Source organism: Aplidium turbinatum, chromosome 1 (assembly GCF_918807975.1).
Source record: "Aplidium turbinatum chromosome 1, kaAplTurb1.1, whole genome shotgun sequence".
NCBI lineage: Eukaryota > Metazoa > Chordata > Ascidiacea > Aplousobranchia > Polyclinidae > Aplidium > Aplidium turbinatum.
In genome coordinates, this window is record NC_137472.1 from 53,014,784 (window position 1) to 53,030,933 (window position 16,150).

At 36.4% G+C, this 16,150-nt stretch overlaps 2 protein-coding genes across 8 annotated transcripts in view; one reads left to right on the top strand and one right to left on the bottom strand.

Moving 5' to 3' along the window:
* The first annotated feature begins 672 nt into the window (after positions 1–672).
* Positions 673–16,150, top strand: part of LOC145774592 (pleckstrin homology-like domain family B member 2) — a 28,451-nt gene continuing 12,973 nt past the window's right edge. For 3 of the 7 annotated variants that reach the window (XR_014290024.1, XM_082585868.1, XM_082585875.1), the window contains exons 1-6: positions 673–793; positions 9,620–9,718; positions 13,951–14,088; positions 14,630–14,758; positions 15,457–15,612; positions 15,951–16,061. Coding sequence is in view for 6 of the 7 variants with exons in the window: in XM_082585868.1 (XP_082441994.1) it covers positions 698–793; positions 9,620–9,718; positions 13,951–14,088; positions 14,630–14,758; positions 15,457–15,612; positions 15,951–16,061 (729 nt within the window). In the remaining variant the exon portion in view is untranslated. Of the gene's footprint in view, positions 794–6,831; positions 6,872–9,619; positions 9,719–11,456; positions 11,467–11,603; positions 11,765–12,333; positions 12,392–13,950; positions 14,089–14,629; positions 14,759–15,456; positions 15,613–15,950; positions 16,062–16,150 lie in introns of those variants that run through there. The other 4 variants (XM_082585883.1, XM_082585899.1, XM_082585891.1 and 1 more) reach the window with 4 other exon arrangements.
* On the bottom strand, positions 2,634–5,640 carry LOC145782864 (uncharacterized). Its single transcript, XM_082594633.1, has 2 exons — positions 5,368–5,640; positions 2,634–3,915 (listed from the first exon to the last, which is right to left on the bottom strand). Exon 2 carries the CDS (start codon positions 3,708–3,710, stop codon positions 2,727–2,729), a length of 984 nt encoding a protein of 327 aa, XP_082450759.1. The 5' UTR covers positions 3,711–3,915; positions 5,368–5,640; the 3' UTR covers positions 2,634–2,726.

Genomic DNA, 16,150 nt, shown 5'->3' on the forward strand with positions numbered 1-16,150 from the left:
CACATGAGTATTAGCACGATTTTCCTACCAAGCATGGGTCATACGTGTGGGAAACATATAACGCGCTTGCGAACATAAAGCTAAGCAGACTACAAGACTTTAGCAGACGAAACTATCTGTATTCAGCTTGCTTACGATTTTTGCTTATTTTTTCTCAGTGGAAAAAAAGATTTTGTTCAAGATTGCTTAAAAATAGGCTAGCTGGTGCTTTTTATCTCTATGTCTGCTGAGAATTTGGGTCACACTTGCAGACTATTTTGTTGCCAGAAAAGTCACGTTGGTCTTTCTTGTTTAGTTCGGCAAAAGTAACGTTATAGAAGGTGTTTCCTTATGTTAGAGAGCTTAAAAAGACATGGTGCTTTTTCTTACAACTCTTGTTCTAGTATAACTTTCTAAAATAAATGTTTCCAAGTTAAACGTTTGGTAGTTTATAAACTATGTTTAACTATACGATTTTCGAAACATCAAAATTATGTTGGATTCGCCTGAGGAATTATTTGAAAGTTTAAGTAATTGCTACACCATGGAAGAAGTAAGTTTCTTTAGTCGACCTACAGGTTAGACTACACATTATCATAATACATTACTTAGATAAGAAGGCTAGATTTTCAAGCCTCGGTTGTCATCTATTGGATAATACGAAAAATTATGTGCTATGGTATTTTTTAATCAAGAACCAGAAACCTCGCAACAAACGATGACAGCTCATGTAGAACAAAGACTAGGACTACCATCACCAAATTACATTCGTGACCTGAACGACGATCCAGGCAAAAGTGTATTAGTGCCCAGGGTGAGTATTACATAAGCGTGAAAAATTACTATAGGCTACGGTGCCAAGTTTTTGTTATGCAATATCAGGCCTAAAAAGTCAGCCTATTTGGTTCTAGCCGACATTTTAATAGCTGCAACTTAATTTTTTATATTTCAAAGTTCAAAGTATAGCTGTACAGTGTACATCTGAATGAACTCAATGTGGCGGTGTTATACTGTATAATGCAAGGTTAGTAGTGGGGTAGGTTACCAGATAGGTCTGCAAAGAAGCGAAATTAGTAAGTTATTGCAGCCTTCTCAAAATATCCCAACAGCTGCTACTAGCTTGCCTCTTTTCACAACGTATACTTAACCTTTTTTCAATACAAGGCCTATTACTAATGGATAAATCCACGTGCCATGAACGCTGAGCAGTAAGTTAATTCATTATGAAAGCCAACCCCATCATCCCATGATCAATGATTTTACAAAAATCAAATTTCGTAAGCTTGCAAAAAATTCCTTTTTTCCTCAACAAAGTATAAATCTGTTTTCTATTTTTGTAAACCTTGTTAGAATGCGTTGTGAAACAAATCAGTAGGTTACTTAAATTATGAGCAAGTGCAGTTAGTAGTACTTTCTTCATCCAATTTAAAGTTTCCCACCCCACCAGCAGAAATGAAAACATAAAAGAAGAGTGTTGTTTTTCATTTCTTAGCAAAACTGGGATAATTGAGTGACGGTGCAAGCAAACTCAGGGTCTTTGTATGTCAGCATTTGATATATTTCTAAAAGTATAACCTGCAACCCAGGCATATTCGGCACACAAAACTGTGGTATCGCTGTTATTCAAAGTGTCAATGATAATTGAGACAATAGCCATTCGATTCATAACGAAACCAATTGGAAAATTGAAATACAGTAGGCTACAAATACTATTTGTAACAAAAATACCATGTTAATCTGCTCATGCTCTTTTGCGCTTAGTTTTCGCTAATAAACATCCCCACTTAAGATATGTCTATTCAATATACAGTAATATGTGATTAAATTAGAAAAAAATGTTTGTCTACTTGTACCTTTCATGCTGGGCTACTTAACAGTTGTAACTGGTGCTGTCAATGGAAACTTGATCACTTCCCTAATTGTTTTCAAAGCGGAGTTGGATGCCAACAAGCAGCCTACCTATAGTATTTACTTCGCTGTATTCTTGATTTTTTTTTTTTTGTGAAAGTAGAGTAGCGAACAAACACCGCAAAGTTTCTTCTTGTAACAATATCGTAACTTATAGCATACAATATGAGTTCATTTTATAATTTAATTATTAAACTATGTTGCACCAGTTCAAATCTCCATTCAGCAATCTCAGTGGGTTTCCATTGTGAAAAGGACAAAAATCACCAAAAATTCCATAATAACCTTATCCAAAGGGTTTCGCTGTGCAGCTTCGCCGGCTCAGAATATTTTCAAGCTTTAACGACGTATTCAATAAGATATACTGTATATTAAACACGCCTGCAGAATATATCATAGTTTAAGCATAAAGAAAGCTCTAATGTAGGCTGCGTAAGCGAGCAGTAGCCTAAGAGCGCATGTTCAAAAGAATGTTGGTTCGAAATATATTGAAATCATGCGAGTATATCTTGGAAATACATACGTACATACGTACTTCAAAGTGAACACGAAGACCGGCTTTCTTATCTTTTTATTAGCATACGTTTTTTCTGAAGTAAGCTACCCTACACATATTTCCAATAATCTTTTATAAAATCTGCACCTTTTCAATATTGATTTTGCTTTGACGAATCTTGTTAATTTTTGTTCACTCGATCGCGCTTTTTGTATGGTGCAATCATACAACAAACACATTTGGCACCTGAAACGCTTATCGTCAGTTTTATAGATACAAGAATAATTGACACATAAAGACGTTTCAGGGATAAATTACGTCTTTTTCTTTTTAACGGGATTCTTTATGTTTTCGAAATCTTTTTCTTTTTGACAGGATTTTTTATGTTTTCAAACTCAGTATGTATTTTCTCGAGCAGCAGGGGAATGTTTTCTCGTTTGTATTCTTCTTCAATGCCATGTTGCTTGTGGGCATTAATGATTTGATCATTGAGTCGCTTAATTTCCTCATTGTTTGCTTGAATTTGAAAGCGTAATTCTTCTTTGATTGATTGGATTTTTTGTTTTAGCTTTCGGTTATCGGTGTACATTGCCCGTAGCATGCTTTGGGCTGATTCTTCTGTTTCTTCAACCTTTTTCAGATCCTTATGTAACTGTTTAACTTCAATTTCTGCTTTGGCTTTAGCCTCTTGAATATCTTCCAAAAGCTCTCTTAGTCTTTTTAGCCTCTCTTCATAATACATTTTATCTATTGCTCTTTCAGGATTTAAATCCGCTGCTTTCTTGTAAGGACAATCAAGAAGAGCTTCATTTTGTTTGACAATATTTTCGTTGATACGGCGCAATGCTTCCACGTCTAATCCTGAGTCAGAGGAATTTTCTCCATCAGAAGTAATATCGCAGGGCTTAGACTCTGGCTTGTATGGAATTGAGTTTGGCTTCAGCGGAAGGTCACACATTTGACCCTCATCGGTGGAAGTGCTGTCGTCATCACTGTATTTCTCAGACTTACGGCGCGCAACACGTTTTTTCTTTTTCGATTTCCCCTTATACGGTTTTAGGTAGCTCCTGGAATTAGAAGTGTGTTTACTTGACTTGCCCTTGCCTAGCTTGTACTGATCATTATTAAGTTGTACACGATTTGTCTTTTTTTGCATTGCATCTGCACAAATTCGCGGGCGTCGGCAGTCAAGTCCTGAATCATGGAAAGGCCTCGTTGGTACAGGACAATTGATTTTACTTTTTTTCCTTCCCTTTCCTTCGCATGAAGGGAATTTTTTGCTGGAACTTGGCCCCGGGCCATTGGGTTTCGGATTATTTTTGACCATCTTGTGTTCAGAATTGTTTTCTTCCCAGCCAGTGTAGTCTACAGTTCAAAAAGACTTGAACCTTTGAACTACTTTTGCAAAAATAGATTTTGTTGCTTTTTTAAATTTTTGCAGGTTGCAGAAGTGGGAAAATTGATACAGATAATTATTTTTATTGATTTTGTGTCACCAAAAACCAAGGGGCGTTCTGCATCATCTAAAAATGCTGCAAAACACAAAAATAAATGATTTACTAAATAATATAAATTGAATCAAATGATCTAATCGTGCAAAAAACTATAGGCCACAATATGTAGTAAATTGTCGTCGTCGTCGTGTGAGCCTCTGGGGCCGAGGGTCTATCCTTTTACCACCCCAGATTCACGATGCTTCCGGACTACACTGGAAGGCTACTAGAGAGCAGCCAATCTTTGGTTTCATCATCCAAATGAATAAAAAAATAAAACAAATGAATACTAGTAACCAACCTCCATCCAACTTGAAAACCTTAGCAAAAACACTGAAAAAAACTGTGAAGTGGTCTACTGTAGGCATAGACTACATGCCCACAATTAGTTGAAATATGTCGTCTTTTCAATTCAGAAAAAAACTTTTCTTCATCAACTTCCTCTCTATACTGCAAAAATATTATTCTTATAACTTATTTCAACATTTTAAGGTGTTTCCATGGATGCATTGTACTATATTTTAAACTAATTGTCCTGCTTTGCTATCATGCACGTTGGGCCTATAACGTCCACGTTTTGTCGTTTCTACTTTTTCTAGACCTTTTCTATGTTTGGCATATGTCAGGGGTGTCCAAAGTCCGGCCCACGGGTCAAATCCAGCGCGCAATACGTATTTGTATGTTATGTTTGTTTGTATGTTTGTTTGTTTGTATTTGTATGTTTGACCCGCGCCTGTTGTTTCACAATGTGTTATTTTTGGCACAGAAATTATATCAATCCAACTTGCATTATTAAAAAAATTAATTTAGACAGTATTTTCTTACAGACAAGAGAAAAGCCGGCGAGAAAAGTTAAAATCATTACTGCTTCAAAATTGCGAAATCAACTATTTTGTCCTGAAGAGTAGGCTACAGTAATGAGTGATCAACGAGCATTCGTTCATTTTCTTGCTAGAGAATTAAATTTAACCTGAGTATTGAAACCAAGAAGTAAGTTTCATCCTTCACATTAACACAGCTGTGTTTTAAAATATTTCTGAATGTTTTAATCGTGGACGTCGCTATGCTATTATAGCGACGTCCACGTTTTAATTTATAATGGAAAAGCAGATAACTTATATCCTAACTTATCACATCCGGTGATATGTAACTTATATAAAATACATAAACCTTTGTATTGCTTTGTTGTATGAAACTGATATCAAATGACACAATGTTACTATATGATGCACCTTTCTTCGAGAAATACAAGATTATTAGATATTGTTGGTCCGCGGGCTTTTCCTCATTATCAAATTTGGCCTGCCTGGTGAAAATTTGGACACCCCTGGCATATATCGTTTTTTGTTGTGATGGTCAGAAATAAAAACAAACTGAACTGAACATTATCCATGGAACTCCGGTTTTACAAGTTGTTTCAAGTTAATGTTATTGTAGAAATTGTACTATACTTCATATATATAAAAAAAAAACTCAATACAACAAACGTACCTTTCAATTAAAATCCCTTTAAAGCTTTTCTCTTTTTAAATCAAACTTAAAGCTGAAATTCTGTAATGTTCTTTTTGACAATTTTTTTTTAAAGATTAACTGGCGTTTTGCTTTAAGTAGGCCTGAAGCTGTTGAGATTCGTTAAGGCCTGTGACTGATACCACTTTGCAGGTTCTTGATGCATTGTATACGCAACACTGCACGCGATGTACACAAGTTTTTAAACAACGAAATACAGAACGACGTCAAACAAAAAAAAATACCTGCAACTTTACAAAATGAGCTAACTTAGCTTGTTTCCCAAACAAGAAAAAAATATCTGTATTAATTAAGTGTGACGTCATAATTAGCTATTTATAATTTGTCCTCAGAAGTCAAAATATTTTATTTTTGTTTCTTGTGCGCAAAATTAGCAATGTTTACGAATGTGCAGCACTGCATACAAACAACATGCGAAACATATACACAAACATCTAGAATCTGTCTAGATTGTTATGGTGCTATTTTATTCGTGTTGGTTATACCGGCGTATAGCCTACCAGTGTTTCCCAAACTTTTTTTTAATGGCGCTTCTCTGGACAAGGAACAGAGTATCAAAAGCCCCTTTTCACAAAAAAAGTAAAACCAAAGTTATAATCCATTTATCGCAACTTAAAGTCCAAGTCTAATGAGACGGATGAGGTTGGTGCAATGTCATCAGCTTGTTGATGTCGGGTTCCGTTCCAGTTTGGATAGGAACAATCTTAAGTCTCCCCGAGTAACTATGTCAAGACGGTTTCATTTGTTATTTAGAAGCGTTGTGGCGGCACTGAAAGCACGCTCCACCAAGTATGAGTTGGGAAAGGCAATGATAAAAACTTTGACCCGATTCCACACGTGAGGGTATTTTTCTTTGATTTGGTTCTGTAGCCAGAACGATTGATATGAGATATTGAACTTCGGTTTGAGTGCAAAATCGCTTTGCAATGTTATCAGTTCCTCCTCAAGAATTCCATGTTCGGAAATATCACAGAATGGGTCGATTATCCAGTCAGGGATTTCTAACTGGAATACATCCTGGAATCGAACTCCCATGTCTTTGAGTACTTCTTGAAAATGATTGCTGTACGTCTCTACATCAACATCAGATGTCACTGGAAAGTCCTCTGTCACTGGTATCAAGTTGATGCAAGCTTGAGAATTGGAAAAATTCTCGTCTAGCTAAATTTCGCTGATAGGAGCCCAGACAGTGCTGATTTCACCTTGATTAGATTTACTTTGTTAGCATGAAAGGATAAATTCAATTCAGTTAATTTGGAACATATGTCTGACAAGTAGGCAATATCACTTCTGACAACCAGGACATCATTCGCAAGGCCAGGGTCACAACTTTGTAGAAATTCCACGACAGTTTCAAACAGCGAATAAAATCGTGCAAGGCAATTTCCTTTGGAAAGCCATCGTACTTCGGTGTGGAGTAGTAAGCGCTCTAAAGATCGGATTTGCGTAATCGCAGTCCTTCAAAGTAAGTTATGCGTTACAACTTACAACCTCAACAAACTTGTAAGGCACTGCAAAGCGACGTTGCCAATATAATTGCCGCAATACACAATAAGTGCCACAGAGCTCTTATAGCCATAGTCTACTTTTGTATTTCTTTGAAGTAAAACAAGACAAAAAAATGCTTTGCAATCCTCTTCTTGTAACTGCCCCGATTTACACTCAGCGCCTCCCAATCGCCCACTTTATAGCCAGCGCCCCCTTCATGGTCGCAAACGCCACCAGGGGTGCGCTGGCACCCACTTTGGGAACCACTGCCGTATACTATTCTCGCAACAGACGAAATGAAAGTTTTCTCTCCCCATCAGGAGCAGGGCTGTGAAGTCGAAGTTGGAAATTTTGGCATGTCCGGAGTCGGAGTCGTTAAAAAAAGGCCGATTTCGACTCCGGCTTGATACAAAACGATGAACAATAAAATTTTGTGTACAAACTTTTTTCAAAATATTGTTTCTTGTTCTCTGTATTGTGCTCTTGAATCCTACTAGAAAATAGAGTGTTTGTTCTTGCCAGTTTTGGAAAAGTCGCCGTTTCAATTTCGATAGCAACTTAGGTGAAATTTATTTAAAAAAAAAAAAAAACTTAACAAAATCTGGCATCACTATACCGTAGTCGGAGTCGGCCAGTGAAATATCGAGTAATCGGAGTCGTATAATTTTCGCCCGACTCCCACAGCTCTGATCAGAAAGCCTCGAAAAAACACAAGGTTATCGAGCCTAGATTTCCTTTGGTATTTTATAAAATACCAGAACTGGACGAAAGTACCCTGACCAGTGACCAGGCTTTCCACCACCTGACCAGAATTTTAAACAAAATTTGTTTCATTTCAAAAAAGAATGACATTGACTTCAGCTTTGTGAAGGCGAATTGCAACCAGAAAACTTCCAGATTTTAATAAAATCAATAGGCTATTCAAATTAGATAAGTAACCTATTTATGCTACAAATTTAATTTTTACTTCTTAACCCCTCCTTTTCGGCTACAAAACCTTGCTTCAAACCTTGTTAGACTATCCAGTTTCATAAATCACGTTCAGCATCAAGTTGCTTGAGTTTGCATTTGTTTTTCGTTTAAAAGTACTAGGTTGTACTCAGGCGCGGATTTATGGGGGGGGCCCAGGGGGCCCGGGCCCCCCCCCGAAATGTTGTGAGGAATTATTGTTGAAATTCTATGTATCCGCATCAAATCGTTTGATGTACGTCTAAACAGCTGATATTAGTCCCACGGCGGACTTAACTTATCTGGGGGGGGAGGTAATTTTTTGTTTGTTACGGTATAATTATGGTTAAAATCATCCATCGATCAGACTCCTTTATTCCGTTATACAACTGTAAATGCATTTTAATAGCAACATTTGTTGGAGCTGACTCAGCTGAAACCAATGCTGAACCAAATGACGTCAGTTGAAACAATCTGAAACCTTGAATGGCTGTTTTATAGTTTTTAGCCTTCATTATAATTTCAATCAATTGCCGTCTATGCTTGCAAACATACAAACATCCAATTGGTCATGGACACTGCATACAGGATTTTAAACCAGATTTCAAGTTTACTTTGCATGCTTAGCAATTATTTTTATTCAAACAAAATGTATTTTTTCAAACATTCACAATTGATGAAATGGCTGTTTCTTTTAATGTCTATTTTATTTTATGGCATATCGTATATGTCGTAGTATAGTGGCCTAGCCAAGGGGAGGGGGGTTACAACCCCCCTTTGGCACGCGTGTGACATCACGATATTGAGAATGGTGCTTTCAGTCTCTATGTCTCTAAAACAAAGTTTTCCTAATTTTAAACGAAACTGCATTAAAAGAGCGAGTTTTGCCAATACTAAACATTCAAATGTTTCAGCCAAGAATTAGCAACAAGAAAACATAGAGACTTAGGTTTATTACCGAAAAATCCGAAGAAAACATGATCTTATCCTTTTGCTATGCCACCAGACAGCACCATTTTACAGGAATATTTATACCCACATTTTTGTTGAAAATGCTCTCAGAATGCACCAAACTCAAAGTAATTTTTCAAAAATTTCTGGGGGCTGCCCCCCAGACCCCCCTCCGCTAGGTGTCGTCTTTGGCGAAGACGCCGACGGGCTTCGCCCGCCGGCCATCAAAAACCCCCTTTTCAAAATTCCTGGCTACGCTACAGTCGTAGTATCATTTTTCACATCTGTTTTATCTTTTTCTTTCTGTTTAATTGATTTTCAAATTTTCTGGCCCCCCCCGAAAAAAACTCCTAGATCCGCGCCTGGTTGTACTGTTAAGTTACTTGTTGGCGTGAAAATACTTTTGACATGGTCTTCGGCTTAAAGGCGAAGTATGCTGGTATTCAGCATTATCGACAAAAATACACCTTGACTAGTTCTTGCTTCATCGTCACAACAGGCATATTATGTTGTATCGAAATATGCCTAGTTTTGGGAGAAAGAACAGTAAATGATTTCTTTAAATGTCACCACGAGAAATAAAACTTGACATAAAGGACATTTTAAATGCAGAATTTTGCCAGGTTTTAAACATTTTACAAGAAAAATTGCAAGCTTTTAAAGTTTATACACAGTGTGGAACAATTATGTTTCTGATTGCCTAGCTCGCATTACTTTATTTGTTAGAGCTTCGGTAGAGAGTTTGGCTATAATTTAGTATAGACAAATATAGTTTGTCTATACTTTATTTGTCTCAAAAAAAAACTAAAAAGTATTTGCGTTGCAGACTAAAGAAGCTGAGGAACAAAAACAGGCGCAACAAACTGAAAGCTATCGACGACGCATCACAGAACTAGAAGTTCAACTTAGTCAAAGCGCAAGCGAGGTAAATCTCTTATGGTCCATACTGCTGATATCCTGAATGCTGTTAAAGCATTTTTGTGGGCGTAAATATTCTTCGATGGGTGCCAGTCTTCGTACTCATTGCATCACAAAGTAGCCTAATAATTTTTGACACTCTTTAACCACTTTTATTTTCTTGTTTTTGTACATTTTATTACATTGTTAATTTCTAAACAGTTCTGGGATTATAAAGGGAAAAATCCCAGGACGTTACAATCGTGATTCTAGTCTATATTGAGAGTCAACTTGCAAGGAATAACAAATTAAACCATCATGATGTGGTGTAGAGCCTGCAAAACCGCAAAGTCGCTTTCCAAAAACATCGGACACATTATTCAACCAAAATTGACACCACTGCATTGCTTTAGCAACAGTTTTAATGACAAGGTGTCAAAAGTTTTCAAAAATTGTCTACAAATCATGCAGACTTGTAGAGGAAGCATTAAGTCGGTCCTTTTTGCATTGATTTAACGTCTCTAAAAAGGGTAAACTTTGCTGGCTGGTATTGTGTCAAACTGAGCTCGTCATGGCATAATGACGAAATTACTTGTAAAAACGCTGCTTTTGTTCTTTGGCTAGTTTGTTTTTTCGCTCTGTAAGTCATGATAGTAACAAAGCCAGAGGGGTTGAGACTTGGGAGCTTCTTCTTTGTAGCATGTGTGACGTCATAATATTTAGATTATCAATAATAACAGTATACACTGCTGCAGTGCTGCATGACAATGTTATCCTAGAAAAGTTAAACTTTTGTTATGAACTGCCTTACTGACATAAAGCTACGTGACAATAGAATAGACTTTTCATAGTGAGAATGTAGCTACTTCTTATAAGTTAAGTGATCGTTTTTTTATCGAGAGTAGACAAAATGCAGCAATTGCTTCATTCCAGCGATTGCTTTGTGTTTCGAAAGTGGAAACATAGGCCTGCTTGCAAAGTGCAACTTTTACATGCGAATCATTTCTTACAAAGGTACGCAAAGAGTCTTCTGAAATATTAAATCGTTTTTGTTGGATTTTCCTCTGAGCAGGTTTATTGAGTATTTTTTGAAGTGGGTTAATTGCTTTAATAACGTTGAAAACACGAAAATATTAGCACAGTGGGTTTCATTTTTCATGCCTCATTTGTCATCAAATGGTTTGATTGACTTTTCTGCTGGGTCGTGGAAAAGCTGCTTTTTTTCTTTCATGCAAACAGTTTTACAGCTATAGAATCTTGAGTCTTGACTTTCCTTCGGCATCAATTGAGAAATGAAAAAAAAAGAACAGTCGAGAAAGTTCATTATTCAGAAAGCAGAAGATTCAATAAATTGTCTTTCAATTTCCTGTAAACTGCGTAAGTTAAAACTTTCTTTTTTTCGTATTGAAAACAATATATCAATTTTTGTTTGGAGGTAGGCACTTGATTGCGGTTTTTCTTACATGGCAATTGGCAATGCTTTAGTTTGTGTTTACTTTCACTGACGTCCATCATAGGTTGTTGAAAGCCACAAAGAGATATTTGAATCTATCAAAGGTCAAGAAATCTATCGTTGATTGAACATTGCTCCCGCCATGTCGTCTTGGTTGAAAATGACGTTGATTTTTGATCATAAACTTATTTGGCGCTGCGAGCAATGAAAGTTTGTTTTCAATGAAGTCCATCTTTCTCAATGTTTTTGCCAATTCAGCGTTGCGAGTGGCAGAGACGACATACGCACCTGTCAAACAAAGCAGCCACGAAAAGCGATCGGAGGTTTGTAGATGTGTTTTGTTTTTCTTATTTGTCGATTCATCGGGCTCAGTGTTCAACTCTATTTCTCTTTGTCATTGTAGTTTCGTGCTGGGAACAAACAGCTACTAGTGACACACAAAAGAATAGAGTGATTTTGTTCATGGCAATCAGGAACTTTGAAGCAGTTTTATTACAAAATTTTGTTCTCAGATTAGTATTAGAAGTTAACTTGAGATAGTCTGTCTACCAGCAATCAAAACGTGAAGATCAAGACCCAACCGAAAGGGTTGTTTTCTATTGGTTTAATTTTTAAAACAAGGTGTGTTTTTGCTTTTGATTGGTTTTTCTGCTTTTGAATCTTGTCTTGGTGAAACAGTTTTTCACTTTATGAAACGTGAGTGAGACAACAGGTTTGACTTTTTCTCAGCAAAGCAAAGATTTTGTTTTAGTCTGCTCGTAATTAGTTTGGATATATTCGCACAACTACTGTGATAGTAATAGTTGGATGTTCAAATCAATTTATATCTAATTTTCAACGAAATACATCAATCAGCCAACCAAGAACACTTTGGGACACTGCACGACAAAGGGAACATTGGAAGAATTTACGAACTGAGCATCTAGTTCATCAAAGGCCGCATCTGCTATGATACTGTAGTAGTTCAGATCAAGTTGCAAGAAGTTTTCAGATTTAGAAACTTTTGGCAGTTCCAATGCCCTAAAACTTTATTGCAACACAAATCTGCTTCCGTGTTATCGCTGCGCAAACAACATCGCCTGAAAAATCTTTTTGCTCGTTTCTGGTTTAGTATCATTGGATTTCGCTAGCATTATCACCTGTAGGCCTACTGTTTTACTAAGTATTAAGTTGATGTTTCGAGTGGTTGTACCAAAGATGCGTGGATAGATCCAAAACTTCAGTTTCAAAACTTCAGTTTCACAAGCAGTAAGTTCTTTAAACACATTTCTTGCAAAATCGGCAATGATGCGTTAATTCTCAGGGCTTTGAGTAAATATTTCAACTAGGTAAGCAGCCTGCTACCCTAAGGTCTAAGTCAGTGATTCTTAATCAGGGGGGCACGCACCCTAAAATAGCGTCAACCACTTCTCATGAGGGGCATGAGTTCTACAGCGATAGTCTTTTTGCAGTGGTTTCAATGTCCTGCACTATTTTTTAAAGTTCACATTTTTTGAAACTGGAAATCACTGGTCGGGATACATGAAAACGAATCTTTTGTTGCGCTTGCTCTTCAACCTGGCTTCGATATATGTGAAAAAGAATAAAATCGTTCTACTGCTAAACATGTTCATTGCATTTATTCATCGCGAAGCATTAGCATCCAAAACTTTGACTCCAGGGCAGGTTACCAATAAAGAGTGTCCTGAACTTAGTTATCAAAGTGCTGAACTTTGTTGAAAGTGGGGTTTATAAAGCCGGAGCTGTTTGCAGTCGTTTTTTCGATCGTGTGAGTGTGAGGACTTGCAATCTGATCGTAAAGCCTGGTTTTCCACACAAATGGTTGTCCATAGGAGCATACTCATTGAAACTTTGATATTCATTCAAACTCTACCTCTGGAGGAGTCGAGTGAAAGAAGGATGCGTTGCTTACGTAAACAAGGCTTCAGTAACTTGGATGCTGCAATCACAGATGATAAGTTTGAGTGGACAACTCCAGCAACAACTCATCTAAATGTTGAAAGCAAAAATCATGAAATAATTTCCAGATATAAATTAAAACCTGGAAATCCATAAAAAAAGATGTTTGAAAAACCACTAAAAGAATTTTATCTAAAAGTCTCCACTGCCAAATAAGACTTCGAAAAACTGGAACTCAAAATTATCTTTTTATTTACTCACTTGCTCAGTCTCAACTCAAGATATTCAAACACTGACAGTGCTCTGATCTGATCCACAAATCTTTGCTACATTTTGTGCTGCAGTTGCTGTCAATACCAAAGACAGGGTGACAATAAAAGATTTAAGCTACGTTACGCAATTTTTGGAGTTAGGCTACATCTCGCATCATTACAAATGGAGTTGTTGAGAAGCAATTTCAAGTAGCCTACGGTGTTTCACAAACATGTACGTCATCAATGAACACAAAACATGTACGTCATCAATGAATAGTTGAATACACAAAAAAATTACTTGTAGGCCTACTGTTATACTTATTCAAAATTGGAGGGGGCGCAGCGCATTTAATCATTGCCAAAGGGAGGCGTGTTGAAAAAAGGGTTGAACCACTAGTCTAGGTGGTCTAGTATGGTATGACAAACCAGACCGTAGGCTAACAATCAATTTGGTCAATTTTTGACTGTAGTTTAGGCACTTTTCTGACTGCACTTTTAACGTTTTTAATCAACTGTTTCCACTCATTTCTATCTACATTGTTTTTTCATATAGCGTTTTTAATATTTTATTTTGAAAACTTTTACGGTCACACTAAAAGGGATTTCCTATTTTGCTTCAAATTTTCTCTTCAATAATGAAATGGTCGGTTGCAGATGCAAATGGATCGGGCTCTTCTTGATGGCGAACTCGCATTGGAAATGAATGCTTTAGAAAAAGATGAGAGAGAATGCGAAGAACTGAAAGATCAGATAATTCAACTTGAAGATGATTATATAACTCAAACAGAAAAAGTAGGTTTCTAATCTTGCTAGAACTTCTGTTTATTTTTATTCTATTAATAAACAGATAACTTTCTCCCGCTTCTTGCAAATCAGATTAACTCAGCCTGCAAATGAGTCCTAAAATTGATTTAACGTTTTCAGACGTTGAATCAATGTAAAAATCCTGATATTTTTTACACTGTGAAGCTGCTTGACAATGTTTTAAAGTTTTCTTCCACTTAGGGTATAGCCTATGTGTAGCCTACATTGTTGCGATGAAACGCTCTGCTTATTCTTCTGTTCCATGATCGATATATACAGTTACTTTTATTTTTGCAGTGTAAGTAATACTGTATAACACTTTGCAAAGTAACTTACTTAAGGTGCAATATGTGATACATCAAGTGTTACATTCCTAATTGTGAAAGAAGTGTGATCATTAGTAGCCTGCATAATTTGTGTTCCTGTGTTAGTGTCACCAGTGATAGCATTTTCTGTATTGCGCTTAATTGCATATGTTTAGATTTGTGTATTTAGCTACTTATGTACCTCAACTTGTTTTGCTTGTTAGCATCAATACACCGTGAAGAAAGGAAAAATCAAATTAAAAGAAATTGAACTAACAATAGTCGAAACAAAAAAGCAGAAATACAGCTGTCCAGAAAGTATGCGTGGGTCTATAGAAGAAACAATTACTAAAGTAAGACTTTAAACCACTAAGACTAAATCTGTGAGATACTTGGATTAAAGCTGCAAATACTAGACTCAGGGATTTATAGAAGTAGGCCTACTTCCATCAATCCCTGATTAGATTAAAGTTACAAAAGTGTGTGAAGAACATCACATAAGATATTTGTAGGCTACTTTGTAATGTATAGCTACAAAACTGCCACTAAAACCGATTAGTGGATAAAGATAAAAATATACCGTAAAGTATCGTCGTCGGCTCCAGCTCGTGTCCAAGCCATGCTTTTGTCTTCAAGTCAGATTTGGTTTTGGATGATGAAGCACCATCATCAAGCAAAACTTGCACAAAAATACAATATTGAAGCTCTACTTCTAATGGACATAAAGTCACGTAAGGCTTTTCAACAGTGCCTTCAGACTCATCTTTAGGAGGACCCACTTCCTATTTTTGTTGAAGATTGCTGGAATTACCTCAAAGTGTTTTTTTTTCAGCACATGTAAAGAAACTTTTGGTCACATGGTTTACGGATTCAAAAATTTCACATTGATCGTTTTTAGCTCCAATGTTGCTTCTGCCATCTTTGACAGTGTGGCAGAAGCAACAGAGTGTGTAGCAATATAGCATATGCCTTGTGCTTGCTTATGTTTTCGTTTGCATGTGGTTCACAAAATATGAATAAATAGAATTATTTTTGCTTTATATCATTTCAGCAACAAAACGAATTGAATCGAGAGACAAAACTTTTTGAAGATGCTGAGTTTCAAGCTTTGGAGGCAATGAGTAAGTTGGATGAAAATAAGGAAGAAACACAAGAAATTTTAATCCACAAAAAAAAAGCACTTGAAACACAAATTGATTCTCGTAAGGTAAGTGCATGTGGGGCCACAATGTAGAAGAAATTAATTTCTGTGCTATCATTAGCAACTGCTTGCTGATGATGAAAGAAAGAGTAGGCTACCGTGATCATTGCAACTGTAATGATTATTACTGAATCAAATGTCTTCAAATAAATAAAATTGAAAATCTAATGTGATATTTACAATACAAGAAGAAACTCATCGTTTATCTTTAGAAAGGTAAAAAAAATATGAAAGATGCTTTTCTGAAGCTTCTTGTGTGCGAAATGCAAATATTTAATTGTCAAATAACTGTCATTGCTGCTGCTTCGTGTGTGCTATGGCGTTTTTTGCATTTGCTTTTCCAGAATCGGGTGACAAGTTTGAAAAAACAAATTTCCAATAGAGTTGAGCAACAAAATATTGAAAGCCAAAGACTTTACAAAGAGCGGGATGATGCTATAGAAAGATTGCAAGAGGTGAATTGCTTTCAAAATAGTGACATTCCTTTTCACGTGCAATAAATTTGTCAATAAATTGATAAAAGTGCCGTAGAGAACAATTTACT